Here is a 15428-nt window from a genome sequence, read left to right as displayed (position 1 = left end):
GCATACATATTATATTTCAATGGGAATGTAATTTATTTTTACCCTCTTTGTATGCAATATTATTGAATGATAATGCCAGTTCAGACACTTCTTTACCATGTGCATGACCAACTTTTATCATGTACGAGATCAGCCATTATAGATGTTTCTAACAGGTTAGTTGTCCAACAAGTATTGCTGTGTATCTGTTTCAAGTTTAATAATTAAGAAATCACATATTAATTATGTAACCTGAGAAACAGCAAACAGTAAAATAGAGTACAAAATAATAGCTCTGTGTGTCAGGGATACTCAAGACCAGTTCCATTACTAGGAAAACTTAATGTCATTTATTGCAGAAAAAAGGGGATTCAAAGCAAAATCAGCAAAAGGTAATGGTCTGTGGGGAAAAAATCCAGAATAAACAAGATGTAAGTTTCCAAGTGTTCTCTCCCACTGGAGTCACAAGCTGTTCTTAATTTCTCCAGCAAGTAACAAAATGTGTGAATGCTAGAGACTATTGACTCAGTGTCTGGGGTTTTTACTAAATGCTAGTCAAATAGAACTTTCTATCTGCCAAGTTCCAAACTTCCAGTCACTCAGAAGGATAAACAGGTTTTTAGCATAAACTACATTCTTTGTACAGTATAGGTACATGAGCCACTCTAATAGTTTGGGGAGTAGCTGGAACCTTTCCAAAGTTCCCAGGTGCCAATTAAGTGTCAACTTTGCAGTTAAGCCTTTCTAAGGATAGCAGTCTCAGGCCTGCTATCTTCTCCCTCTATAGGATGTGCTGTGGTTCTTGACCAAGACATTTTTACATTAAAATTATTATCACTAGGGCCTCATACTCCAAGGTGAGACCATTCTGCATTATTGATCTCAGTTATGCCCCATAGGAGTCCTGGACTTAGGTAATTTAAAAACTTCCTTTAACCATATCTTAGACAGCCAAGTGGATTTATACTTAATTTTCTGTGCTGACCTTTTTTATTTGACTTAAGGCACCAATTCAGGTACTTAGCACAATTCTGGGCAACTCTGGTCAGTTGAAGCTGACTAGAAGTGAGGTATGATCATAATGGAGTACATATACAAGAAGTATAATTCCAGAGAGCACAAGTGGTACTCCTGGAAACAAAGGCTTTACAATTGTTAGGATATATGTTAGGCAGTTCAGCTTAATGGAGGCTATGTGTGGGTCTCCCACTGTGGTACCTCTCCCTTAGGTCTCCTAGGCCAGTCCAATTGATTTAATTGAGCTCTTTGTTTAAGAAAAACCAAAAACACTTTTTGAAATCAATCAGTTCCTTTTGTCAATGACTGGGTTCATCTGCCTGGCAAGTAGATGACATCTGCAGGTGTTCTAAGTAGAAAGTGCAGGAACTGGCCACCCTTTATTGTCTCCTAATCAGCATTATCAAGTGTGTTTTTGAGTTCAGTATTCACTTGGAAGTGCTCGTAGTAGCTTAAGCAGCACAGGAAAGTAGGGAAACTTGTGGAGCATTTCTGAAAAACAAAGGGATGATTTATGCCTCTTCTTCCCCAGGACCTCCTACGGTACAGAGGTTCCCTCCCACCAGGTGTTACAGAATCAGGGTTCCCATTTGCTTTACATTTTTTACAAGTCATGTTCTATTTTCATCCAAGACATTTGACTAGAAGGGTTGCATAGAAGGACTAAAGAATTTTCACAGAAAAACATTTTAGACAACTTAATCCAAAAGACATGTCATGCTCAGGAATGGTCAGAATGAAACACTTAATTTTGAAAAATTTCAAAATGGGTTTACAAATTTCAAAATGATCCTTTTTTGGATCATTTTTCTAATATGTGGCTTAGTAAAGATCAGTCCCTTTCTTCACTTGTAGTTAATAATCAGACTGCTTTACTAATGCTTGTCTACCAGCAGAAAGGTGAGGGAAGTAGATCCAGATTCAACAGTCCCTGTTATAAGCTGTAACTAAAAGCTGCAACTTTTAATCCAAAAAGTCAAACAGTAATCAACAGCAATGACACATTCCAGAGGGAATTGGAATGATCTGTCTGGAGTATGATCCATCAGGTGTAGACAGAGTGACAACATCCCCTATGTTGTACCCTCTCCCAGTTAGCACCTTTCACAAGTAGGAAGGAATGCAGTAGATTTCTATATCATAAACAGAATCTATCAGCAAGTGAATTTCAGGTAGTCCCATCAGAGCGCAAAGCCTTTTATGTGAATGTATGTGATAGTTCAGCCTACATCCATGTTTTAAAGTTTAGGGACCCAAGTGGGGTGTGTCCTAAATCTGGAACAGACCCCTAGTCTGAGTCCTGTTTACTGAAATTATGCCTTCTATAATCCTTCAGGACAGCCTGTGCTAAAACTGAAATACTCTGTAGCAGACAATTAGAACCTGCTTCATATAAATCCTGTAGCTGGCTGACCTACCCTTCCCCCCTCCCTCCCTCCCTCCCTCCCTCCCTCCCTCCCTCCCTCCCTCCCTCCCTCCCTCCCTCCCTCCCTCCCTCCCTCTCTCTCTCTCTCTCTCTCTCTCTCTCTCTCTCTCTCTCTCTCTCTCTCTCTCTCTCTCCACCTCTATCTCTCTTTTTCTTCTCTCTCTTCTTTCCTTCCTTTTCTTTTTCTCTTTCATTCTTTTTATCTACCTATCTTCCTCCCTTGCCTCCCTCCCTCCCTTCCTTTCTTCTTTCCTTTCTTCCTTCAAATCTATAGCAAAATTGAGGGATAGACAGCTGACAATGCTGTTTCATGTATAAGTGACAATCAGGGCTTCACCAAGCCTTTTCTGTCTTGTCAATCTTCAAATCCAAATTGACTCGCTCACAAAAGTATGTACATTATGCTAGAAAAAAATCATCTTCTAAAGTTCAACCATATTATTTGATAGAGTGTATTAGCAACTAAAAAAGCTTTTGAAAATGACAAGAACATATAATTTTTGACACATCCCATTTTGAGATTTGACTTTTTTGCCCTGTTGCCTTTCTTTCCCAGAGGCTCTACTAAGCATTCCCTTAGTAAAAATGATAAATTATGAAGTCTTGTTCTAGTCTCAATATTGAAATAATTTAAATTCCAAGCACCTTTGGAGTCAAGATGTAAGGAAATAGTGCCCCATTAACACTTTCTTTGAACCTTTTCCTGATCAGAATGATTCCTCTAGCATTCATTAAATTAAACATATATGATTTTATATCAATGTTTATTATTTATTCAGATGCAGTATCTACAAAATACAAGAAAAGTCTGGAGGACGGGAATCCACTCCCTGCCCCACACCCATAGTTTTTAATCTGACTTATTTAAAGCTTTACTCTAGCACCCTGTAAACTGGAAAAACCTTTTTTAATACTCCCACCTATAAGAAAAATAACCACAAATGAATTTTTATGCCTTTTAAAATTTTTATGCTGTTAAAACCTCACTTTTGGAAATTTTTAGGTCCTTTTTCCTCTCATCTGGAAAAGAGAATAAAAATCAAACACATTCTCTTATTTTATCTTTACCATCAAAAGCATCCAGTGGATCTAGCAAGCCAGTTCTTCTAGACTTGGTTGTATCATTTTCAGATTCCTGTTTTGACAGACAGCAGCTCATCATCCATTCATTATTTCTTTCCCCAAACAAAGCTTTCTTCATATTCTGGAGAGTCATGGTAATGCTAGTGAATCTCATCTCTGATGCCAATTATGTTAGGTTCATTGCTTTCTGAGAGGACTCAAAGGACCTAAAATATAATTATTACAATGGCTCTGATTTATTGCAGAAAATGAATAAAAAGCAAAACTAGCAAAGGGCAAAGATACATGGTGTAAAATTAGAAGAAACCAATGTAAGCACCCAGGGCATGCTTAATTAATCCAGCAGTGAATTGATTTTAACTAGGGAAATTTAGAGACTAAATGCCCAGGATTTAAACTGGAGGCCACCTAATAGAGCATCTCATCCAGGATTTGGTATTGGCATGTTAACTTTCACTCATATTTGTAACTTTTTTTCTAGCTCTGCTGCGCCTAGCCTCCTTGCCTTTCCCTTAAGTTAACTTTACTTTGTAGCTACCTACTTATAAACACATTGCTGCAAAATTTTCCTTTGTAGCAAATATACTGCTCTAAGGATTTCCAAGAAATTTTACAATTCCCAGGCTACAGATTATATAGCCATTTCACCCCCTCTAAGATTATGATGCCCCATTAGTCTGTGATTAAACCATCTTTAGCTATTCTATTTAGGCCAAGTAATTTGCCCTCTCTGGGGATTCTGACTATTAAATCCAGTATAGTCAGTGAGATATTGGCCATTTCAACTCAGTTGTTTGTCTTGTGTAAGGTTTTCAGTGGGATTATCCCCACTTTAGTAGCGACCCAAATTTTTATATTCAAAAGCTATGATACTCAGATGAATCATATACCACAGCTACACTAAACAAGATTTATTGAGAATAAACTGTAAGCACAGTAGCACCAGAGCACATGTGACATTCCACTCTCTCATCTTGTACAAGTTGAGTTTGGTCTAGGGGCATCTGACGGACAATGGAGAATACTCTAAAGGAAGAATTCTATACACATACCAGTTCACAAATTTATAGATAAACTCAGGGAGGGTAGGGGAAAAACAAGTGATTCTGGAACTATGAAGTTTCCTGATGAGGGGAAACTAGTCTTGCTGGGAAAAGAGGCTTTGGAAAGAGCTCACATGTTTGAATATTAATGAAAGACTTTGAGAGTGCCAAGCTATCAAGTAGGGAGATATCAATTCAGGCCATTTAAAAAAAACATGTTCATCATCTCCATGGATCAATAATTTTTTTCCTAGTGTTAGAATGGTTTTTAGTTTTGTTCTGTATAATTTACTTTCAGTTTAAGTCCTATTTCTCATTGAATAACAACATTTTTGGACCTTTGTACCACTGGACCTATGTACCATGATCATGGTAAGAATTATTTACACCTTTACAATCTATTTCTTAGTAGTCCATCAGCCCTATTTTTCTAGATGAGATAATTCCCAATATTTTAACCTAGTCTTTTAATAATGTTGTTTTTTTTGCTAAACCTTTCAAACTTTTTTCAAATTTATTTTAGTTGAGGAGCTTAAAATTAGTCATTATGAAGATTTTAAACTGGCTGAGGATGTGGCTCAAGCGGTAGTGCACTCACCTGGCATGCGTGCGGCCCGGGTTTGATCCTCAGCACCACATATAAAACAAAGATGTTGTTTCCGCTGAAAACTAAAAAATAAATATTAAAATTCTCTCTCTCTCTCCCTCTCTCTCACTCTCTCTTTTAAAAAAAAGATTTTAAACAATGATATTTGTAATTTTAAAAAAACTACCAAAATATTTATGGTAACTTTTGACTTGTACATTTCCTAAATTGAAATTTTCTACAAGGTTAACTTTTTCAATCTTTTTAGGTTGTACTATAATGCACACTTTGAGTCCTATATATTTTTGCTTTTCTTGTATACAGAAATGCATTCCATATCTTGCATTATTATAGATAATAATATCAAATCCATTTTTCTCTATATTTGCATTGATAATTAAAAGTTCTATGTACACATCAATACTTGGGAGAGAGTTTTTTCCTCCTAAAGGCATGAGTTGGAGATTGTGTTGACAATTTAGAAAATGAATGGAATTAAGAAAATTCCTAAAAAAGAAGGTCTTGGAAAGAAGAAAAAGAAAACTAAGAAGGACAGTTTTGGCAGATATCCAAGGGCGATTTTCCCTTTTGCATGGATGACTATATTTTGAGGTATAATTTGTCATGATGTGTCTATGGTGATATGCATAATAGTCTGTACTCTTATACATCGATTTGCTAGGTGAGAAAAGGATGTAATATGCTCAGATCTTCAGAATTAACAAGTGCTTTTGCAAGGAAGAGGAAGTTTTCTCTTTATATCCCCTCAGTGTTGTTGAAGTGTGGCAACCTTCTTTTACAAAATCTGTTAAATACATGCTTAAAAGATCAGTAGAGTAGAGGGAAGGGAGAAAAGGGGAAGGAGAAATGGAGGGGAAGGAGAAGTACTGGGGACTGAGTTAGAATACATTATATTCCATGCTTTTTTAATTATATCAGAATAAATTCTATTGTCATGTATAACTAAAAAGAACCAATAAAAATAAATAAATAAATGCTCAGTGTTATACTATTGTATTTTAATATTCAATAATTACTAGAAAGAATCAATCTAAAATGGGTAGCAAATGATACAAATTAATAATATTTACAAACTATATTTAGGTTGTTTTTTAAATACTACCAAAGCATATGAAGGGAGCAAATCACTTTCTTTGTTATTATCATTATTATTTTATGTGTGAGTATATACTACTGTCCATATAGTCCTCTTTCTCCTTCTGTTCAGCAATATTCAGATAAGTAGTAAGGTTTTAAAGTTTTCCTAGCTCTACATCTTGGCTTTGGTTGATGCAAGTTTGAATACAGTACTGCTTGCATCCTTTCTAGTATTCTTCATTCCTGATCCCTTCAGTAGAAATATCATGGTTATTTGTTTGCAGGAGATAAAAGAAGGGAATGCCTCAGTAGGAAGTTATAAATGAACTTTATGATAGTATTTAAGACTATTGGAATTGCCATACATTTTCTGTATGTTATGATAATGTACCTGTTTAGAATCCAGTGATTAATTATGTATCATAATAACCATTTCAAAATCTTTTAAAATGTTTTGCTTTCTACTTTTAGCTATATGGTAATTTTACTGGCAGAAGTGATAGTCCACATGATAACTGTAGGTATGCTTGTGCATAAGTATCAGTTTATATTATACCCTTGGACCATTTTTATGTTTCAGTAACTTAAAGACAATAGTCCTCTAGGGTATGTCTTTAAAAAACAGTCTTTAGAATAGTGTTATACTTTATTTTACAGCTAGTCATCTTAAATTCAAGTACTAATAAAACTATTAAGTCATGTTTGAGTATGCAATGATATCCTTAACTGTTGAGGATAGGAAGCCTCCTACTTTAATATTGGAATCTGCTTTATAAATAGCACCACAAAAGTCTATTTGTTGTCATTTATGTCTTTTAACCATCACCCACTTTACACTTTATCTTCAGGAATGTCCTTCCCACTTCACTACTCTTTTTTTATAATCCATACTCCAGTGTTTGAAATTTATTCTAAATTAACAAATGTAGAATAAGTGGCAATAGTTACTTTTAAAACTTTTGTTTCTGGGACCAAAATTGAAATTATTTTGCTAACTTTGCAATAAACCTTACACAAATTATGTCAACGGGAGCATTAGCTCATAAGATAAAAAACAATCAAACCCTTGCAATTGATAGGACTAATAAAGCAGTTAAATTTTTATAGAAAGCATAGGTAGTTTGACTGTTTAAATTATCATGTAACTTAGAATGTTGGGACAAGCATAAACCAGAACTGTGTAGCAAAACCATGACATATAGCCATTCTGGTTCTGGAACTAGGAGAGCTGATCCTCTGTGAATTGATAGAAAATAAGTACCTGTTACTTTAAAGAAAACTTTAAAGAAAGTTTTAGAACTTGGGAATTGCTTGGTAAAAGGCAGTGATCTTTTAATATCAAAATTGTGATGGAAAGATTTTTTATTTTCATTCTGAAATTGTGGAAAAATAATTTTGGAATAAATGTGACTAATGGGCAATCTCCAAACCATCCAGTGCTCTACTTTGATTGACTAAATCTTTCTCATGTTGTACCCTGTTATGACATTGAACAGATATTGTGTAGGAATATTTTAAATGAGTTAATTTTATGCATGTATTTTAAATCCCAGAAGAGAGATTGCTATCTTTAACTTGTTACCTAATTTCAATTTCATATTTATTACCATTAATTAATGAATAGTTATGGTCACATACTTAATATCCTTATTGATTATGAAAATGATTCTTCAGTTGCAAATAAAATGTTCTTCACATAATCTAATAACAGATGTTTTGTAATTCTAAAGCTCAGAGAAGAAAAGATCTAGCTCTGCTATTTCAGATCTTTCACAGAACCTCAATTCTCAAGATAAATCAGCTTTTTTAGAGATTTCACATGAAGTTTCAACTGATGAAGCTCTACTTCATACATCTTCATCAGAGAACCATGATAAACCACGTAAAATAGAATCACCCAGCAAAAAAAATCAAGAATCACCATCTGTCAAAATATTGCCTGATGAGAAAGAAACAGTGATATCATCCTTGATTTTACCTCCTGTTCTTAATGAAGGAAACTCAAAGGTATTTATTCTGAATTATTAGACTCTTTCAGTATCTTGAATAAATGTTAATTAAAAACTCATCAATATTATATAGAATAAAAGTCTTCTTCGATCACACAACTGGTTTTATATTTAGAATGTTGAAGGTAATATTTGGAAATCTATATGATACCTTTAACTTATAAACATTTCTAATTGGTATTGACACAAAGTTGTGATAAAAGTAATATAATTACTGAAAGAAGGAAAATTTTCACATTTTTTAAATTTCAGATTCATCTACACAAAAACTTCCATAATAAAGTGATTGTAAACATGTAATAGTTTTAAAATAATTTTATATACTTTTAAAGAAGACATAGAAATTTTTAAGAATTTCTTTTGCTAGAAAAGTATTTAATTATGAAATTGTTATGGTAAAAATCCTGGGAAAAAGAAAAAAAGGTAAAAAGTCTATATATACTTGACATGTGTCTATTATGTATTTTTATAATAGAAGTTATTAATATCTTTATATTAAAAACTTTGCAAGCATTGAACTTTGTGTAAAGATTGAAGCTTATTAAAATGCAAATCTAAACAAGAATTGTAATCAATAATTGTTAACTCAATTTGTTTAGTATCTATGAGGGAGAATCATATTGTAAGGGTCCGGCGAAACGTCGGAGTAAGAGACCACAAGAGACTGTCTTATGCAAAAGCAGAAGGGTGGGTTTATTTGGAGACCAGCATGCTGGGGCTCCCTCTATAGCAAAGAGAGATAGAGCCCTGAGAACAGCTTGAGCAGAGCTTATATACTTTCCCTGGAGAGGGCAGGGAGAGAAGTTACATTTTGTAGTTTGGCAGTTGGGGACAGCTCTTTCTGGGAACAAGATTAGCAGACAGTCCATAGTTGGGGACAGCACATTCTGGGAACAAGATTAGCAAACAGTTCTTAAGATTTCAACAGTGTTTTGTTAAGCATATAGAGAAACGCAGTGACAAGTACTTATTTTATTAACCTTTCAATATTATTACTGAGTTTCCTGCGATACTATTCAATATTCACAGTTGCCTCTCTGATCCATTAAATGTGTCCACGTTTTTTATTTGATACATTCAGGAAAATTATAGTTTCTTCAATGAATTATAGATGAGAGTAAAAAACTAGCTTTCTTTCTAAAAGAAGGTAATTAAATAGAGTTCTGAGATATTTAATTTGAAATTACTTACTGTAACTTTTGTTATGAAGGTTGATGTATCAGAAGAGAAATTACAAACAGAAACTCAAAACCAAACAGCAGAAGAATTTGAAGGTAAAATGATTTCCTGTCATGTAATATGAAATATGAATGTCCCTATGCTATAATTAGAAGTAAATGAAGGAAGAATATTATTAAATTGTTAGTCATCCAGTGGTTTAGAAGAATAATGATAGCTATATAAAAATTTGATAAGTTACCATTATATTTTTCAGAGAGTCTATTTCAAGTAACTAAGTCTGTATAAGAAGTAATAACTTTGCTTGAATGAAACAGGTGTATTTATTAGTATAAACAATATCATATCAAAATCAGATCAGGTGAATATCAGAAAAAAAGATCATTTCTGGTATAAATAAGTGTTTGCTCTATAATATATTATGAAACAAAAATAAATGTGTTATTTCTTTATAGTATGTCTAACTTTAATATTCAATTTATATTTTATTGCACTAGACTCTACTTTCAAAGCAGAATGGAATGTTTGTGATGTATGGTGCTAGAATATCAATATTCTATTGTGTTTTGAATGAGAATGCTTCTACTGTTTCACCTATGATGATTGGTTATTTTGATCAGAATGATTTCTTTTATTTATTCTGAGTTTATTTCAAATTTGTACCAGGAGTGGCAGTAACTATATTTACAATGTTGTGCAATCATCACTTCTACATCTATTGCACAACTTTTCATTACTCCAAAAAGAATCTCATTAAGCAATAACTTCCTTTCCCTCCCCACACAGTCCCTGGTAATCTCTATTCCATTTTCTGTCTCAGTGAATTTGCCTGATCTATATAATAAACTTAAGTGAAATCAGATGATATCTGTTCTTATAAGTTATTGTTTCCTTTACTGTATAAAAATTACTTTGATAAATTACCATTATATTTTTCAGAGAGTCTATTTCAAGTAACTAATTTGAATTCATCCAATGTATTGATTGAAGCTTTTTAATTTGAATTCATCTGATATATTGATTCTTGATTTTACTTCTTGTGTTTTAGGAGTCTTGTTAAGGAAGTCAGATCCTAGGCCGACATGATGAAGATTTGGGCCTACTTTTTCTTCTGTTAGATTCAAGGTCTCTGGTCTAATTCCTAGGTCCTTTATCTGCTTTTAGTTGAGGTCTGTGCATTATGAGAGATGGGGGCTTAATTTAATTTTGTTGCATATGGATTTCCAGTTTTACTAGCACCATTTGTTGATGAGGCTATCTTTTCTCCATTATATGTTTTTGGCATCTTTGTCTAGTATGAGATAACTGAATTTATGTGGGATTGTCTCTGTGTCCTCTATTCTGTACCATTAGTCTATAAGTCTGTTTTGGTTCCAATACCATGCTGTTCTTGTTACTATTGCTCTGTAGTATAGTTTAAGGTCTGGTAGAATGATGTCACCTGCTTCACTCTTCTTATTAAGGATTGCTTTAGCTAATTCCAGATGAATTTCATGATTGCTTTTTCTATTTCTATGAGGAATGCCATTGGAATTTTTATTGGATTTTTAAAAATCTGTATAGTGCTTCTGGTAGTTTGGTATTTTTACAATATTATTCTGCCTATCCAAGAACAAGGCACATCTTTCCAACTTTAATTTCGTTCTTTAGTGGTCTGTAGTTTTCATTGTAGAGGTCTTTTACCTCTTTTTTTGATTCCCAAATATTTTATTTTAATTTTTGACACTATTATAATGTGATAGTTTTCCTAGTTTCTTTTTCAGAGGATTTGTCATTGATGTACAGAAATGACTTTGATTTATGGATGTTGATTTTATATTCTTATACTTTCCTGAATTCATTAATAAATGAAATCTGGAAGTTCTAGAAGTTTTCTGGTGGAATTTTCTAGATCATCTAGGTATAGAATCATATCATCAGCAAATAGTGATAATTTCAGTTTTTATTTCCATATCTGTGTTACTTTAATTTCTTTCATCTAATTGTTCTGTCTAGAGTTTCAATAACCATGTTAAATAGACATGGTGAAAGAGGGAATCCTTGTCTTGTTCCCGTTTTTAGAGGGAATGCTTTCACTCCATTTAGAATGATGTTGGCCTGGGACTTAGCATAGATATCTTTTGTAATGTTGAGATATATTCCTGTTGTCCCTAGTTTTTTCTATTGTTTTGAACATGAAGGGGTGCTGTATTTTGTTGAATGCTTTCTGTACATCTATTGAGATGATCATAGTATTCTGTAAGTCTATTGTTGTGATGAATTAGATTTATTGATTTTCATATGTTGAAGCAACCTTGTATCTCTGGGATGATGAACCCCCCTTGATCGTGAAGCACTATCTTTTTGATATGTTTTTGTATTTGATTTGCCAGAATTTTATTGAGAAATTTTGCACCTATGTTCATTAGAGATATTGGTCTGAAGTTTTCTTTCTTTGATGTGTCTTTCCCTGTTTTTGGAATCAGGGTGATATTGGCTTCATAGAATGAGTTTGGAAGTGTTCCTTCTTTTCTATTTTATAAAATAATTTGAGGAGTATAAGTATTAATTCTTCTTTGAAGATCTGGTAGAATTCAGCTGTGTATCCATGTGGTCTTGGACTTTTCTTGGTTGGAAGGCTTCTGATGGGATTGTCTATTTCATTGCTTGAAGTTGATCTGTTTAACTTGTTTATATCATCTTGATTCAGTTTGGGCAAATCATATGACTGTAGAAATCTGTGTATGTCTTTGATATTTTCTACTTTCCTGGAGTACAAATGTTCAGAATAATTTCTAATTATCTTTCTGTAGTGTCTGTCATGATATTCCTTTTTCAACACAGTTTTTAGTAATTTGAGCTTTCTCTCTTTTTCTTCATTAGCATGGCTAAGGGTTTAATCAATTTTATTTATTTTTTTTCAAAGGACTAACTTGTCACTTTTTCAGTTGTTACTTTTATTTCGATTTCATTGATTTTAGCTCTGATTTTAATTACTTCCTGTCTTCTACTTTTTATGTTGATTTGTTCTTTTTCTAGGGCTTTGAAATGTAATGTTAGGTCATTTATTTGTTGACTTTTTCTTCTTTTAAGGAATGAACTCCTTGCAATGTTCTTTCCTCTCAGTACTGCCTTCGTAGTGTCCCAGAGAATCTGATACTTTGTATCAGTGTTCTGATTTACCTGTAAGAATTTTTAATCTCCTCTTTGATGTCTTTTGCAACACATTATTCAATCAATAACAAAGTATTTAGTCTCCAGATGGTGGAGTAGCTTCTATTTTTTATTTTGTCATTGATTTTCAATTTCATTCCATTATGATCTGATAAAATGCATGGTGGTATCTCTACTTTTTTGCATTTGCTAAGTTTCTTTGTGGCTTATGGTATGTTTTAAAGAAGGATCCATTTGCTGCTGAGAAGAAAGTATATTCATTTGGTGAAGGTTGAAATAGTCTATATATGTCAGTTAAGTAAGTTATTGATTGTATTATTGAGTTCTATAGATTCTTTATTTTCAACTTTTGTTTGGAAGATCTGTCTAGTAGTGAGAGAGGTGTGTTAAAGTCACCCAAGATTATTGTGTTATGGTGAATTTGACTGAGAAGAATTCTTTTGATGAACATAGCTGCACCATTGTTTAGGGCATATATATTTATGATTGGTATGTCTTGTTGGTGTATGGTTCCCTTGAGCAGTATGTAATGTCCATCTTTATCCCTTTTGATTAACTTTGGCTTGTAGTTTACTTTATTTGATCTGAGGATGGAAACCCCTGCTTGGTTCCCAGTCTATGTGAGTGGTATGATTTTTCCCAACATTTTATCTTCAGTCTGTTTGTGTCTTTTCCTATCAGATGAGTCTCCTGGAGGCAGCATTTTGTGGGGTCATTTTTAAAAATCCAGTCTGATAGCCTATGTCTTTTGATTGGTGAGTTTAAGCCATTAACATTCAGGGTTATTATTGACACATGGTTTGCATTCCCAGCCATATTTGTTTATTTTTGTTATTTAACTAGACTTGATTTTCTTCTTTGATTAGTTTTTCCTTTAGGGTACTACCTCACTCTGCTGATTTTCATTATTGTTTTTAATTTCCTCCTCATGGAATATTTTTCCAAGGATGTTTTGTAGTGCTGGTTTTTTACTGTAAATTCTTTTATCTTTTGTTTATCATGGAAGGTTTTTATTTCATCATCATATCTAAAGCTTAATTTTGCTGGATGGATAAAAGATTCTTGGTTGGCACCCATTTTCTTTCAGAGCTTGATATATGTTGTTCCAGGATCTTCTAGATTTCAGAGTCTGTGTTGAAAAATATGCCATTATCCTAATTGGTTTCCCCAATATGTAATCTGATTCCTTTCTCTTGTGGCTTTTAAAATTCTCTCCTTATTCTGTATATTAGGCATTTTCATTATAATGTGCCTTGATGTGGATCTGTTGTGATTTTGTACATTCAGCATTCTGTAGGCTTCTTGAATTTGGTTTTCCAATTCATTCTTCATGTTGGAAAGTTTTCTGATATTATTTCATTGAATAGATTGTTCATTCCTTTGGTTTGGACTATGCCTTCCTCTATCCCAATAATTATTAAATTTGGTCTTTTTATGCTGTCCCATATTTCTTGAATGTTTGCTCATGGTTTCTTATCATTATTGCTGTGTGATCTATGTTATTTTCAAGATTATAATTTTTTTTCATTGTCTGATGTCCTATCTTCCAAGTGGTCTACTCTATGTTGGTGATGTTTTCATTTGAGCTTTTAATTTGGTTTATTGTTTCTTTCATATCAAGGATTTCTGTTTGTTTGGTTGTTTTTTGTTTTTGTTTTTGTTTTAGAGCCTCTATCTCCCTGTTGAGGTGATTTTTTGTTTCTTAGATTTGTTTATGTAGCTTCTTGTCAAAGTGATCTTTCACTGCTTGTATTTGCTCTCTCATATCTTCCTTCAGTTCACAGAACATTTTAACCATGTATATCCTGAACTCTTTCTCTGTCATTTTTTCTTCTGTGGCTGCCAATGATTCTAATGATGTGGTGTCTTGATTTGTTTGTGGTACTGTCTTCCCTTGTCTTTTCATGTTGTTCATGTGTTTTTCTTTTCAGCTCTGTGGGTCTGTGGTATTATTTTTTTTACCCTGTAGGTTTATAGTGCTCTTGTAGGGTTACAAGATCCCTCCTTTATGGGAAGGACAATGTTAACTGATCGAAATATCAACAATATATCACCTATGAACAATTTGTTGTTATGAAGACATTTACAGTTTAGTCTCAATGTACAGAAATGTTGGAGTCGATTATTATCTAAAATATAATTAATAGTTTTGTAAAAAGGTTTACAGTTTCTGATAGTGGACAATAAACTGGGGGTGGGCCTAGGATGATATGCTGAGGTGGAAAGATGTGAGGGTATAGAGTTAATATATCTTAGGAAGTGTGAAAAAGAAATCTAATGAAGAGCATTAATAGAGAATAGACAGGAAGTAATTTAAGGTAGACAAGTACATGGGAAGACAGTAGAGTACATAAAATAAACACCTATATGTATTTAAAAAAATACAGGATGTTAAAATAGTAAAATTTGGAGGGGGAAAGAAAAATGAAAGCCCCCCCCCAAAAAAAGGGAATACACAACACCTCTTTTGACTCAGTCCTCAAAATCCTATTTCATCCAGAGTTCTTGGTTTCACATATGTTGGGATGTGAGGGTCAGAGGATAGAGGGGTAGAAGAGAAAGAGAAAAAAAAAATGCTCGAAAGAAGAAACCAGGGTTGCTGCTGCTAGTTTTAGAGATCTGTATCTTTTCTGTTTCTGTTCTCATCCAGTAGGTGGGGTTTTTGTTTTAAGCTGGTGTCTCTGCCCTCAAGATGGTGTAGGTAACTAGGGTGGGAAGACTGGTCCTGGTTTAGGGTGTCTGGGAGCGGGGAGTGCCACCTGCCAGTCTCTGCAGGGAGAGTGCACTTCAGGGTCTCTTTTTAGGATTGCTTGTCTGACTTGAGCACCCGGTATTGTCTCCCTCTCTTGCCTGGA

General features: G+C 33.7%; 1 protein-coding gene across 3 annotated transcripts in view; it reads left to right on the top strand.

Annotated features, from left to right (window-relative positions):
- The window catches only part of Ccdc7 (coiled-coil domain containing 7), a 233702-nt gene that overhangs the window by 91511 nt on the left and 126763 nt on the right, over positions 1-15428 (top strand). For all 3 annotated transcript variants that reach the window (XM_078023431.1, XM_078023429.1, XM_078023430.1), the window contains 2 exons: positions 7963-8239; positions 9452-9515. In XM_078023431.1, the coding sequence (XP_077879557.1) occupies positions 7963-8239; positions 9452-9515 (341 nt within the window). The remainder of the gene's footprint in view (positions 1-7962; positions 8240-9451; positions 9516-15428) is intronic.

The sequence above is a fragment of the Ictidomys tridecemlineatus genome, chromosome 10, assembly GCF_052094955.1.
Source record: "Ictidomys tridecemlineatus isolate mIctTri1 chromosome 10, mIctTri1.hap1, whole genome shotgun sequence".
Lineage (NCBI taxonomy): Eukaryota > Metazoa > Chordata > Mammalia > Rodentia > Sciuridae > Ictidomys > Ictidomys tridecemlineatus.
Note: the sequence above shows the minus strand (reverse complement) of the source record. Positions and strands in the feature narration are given on the sequence as shown.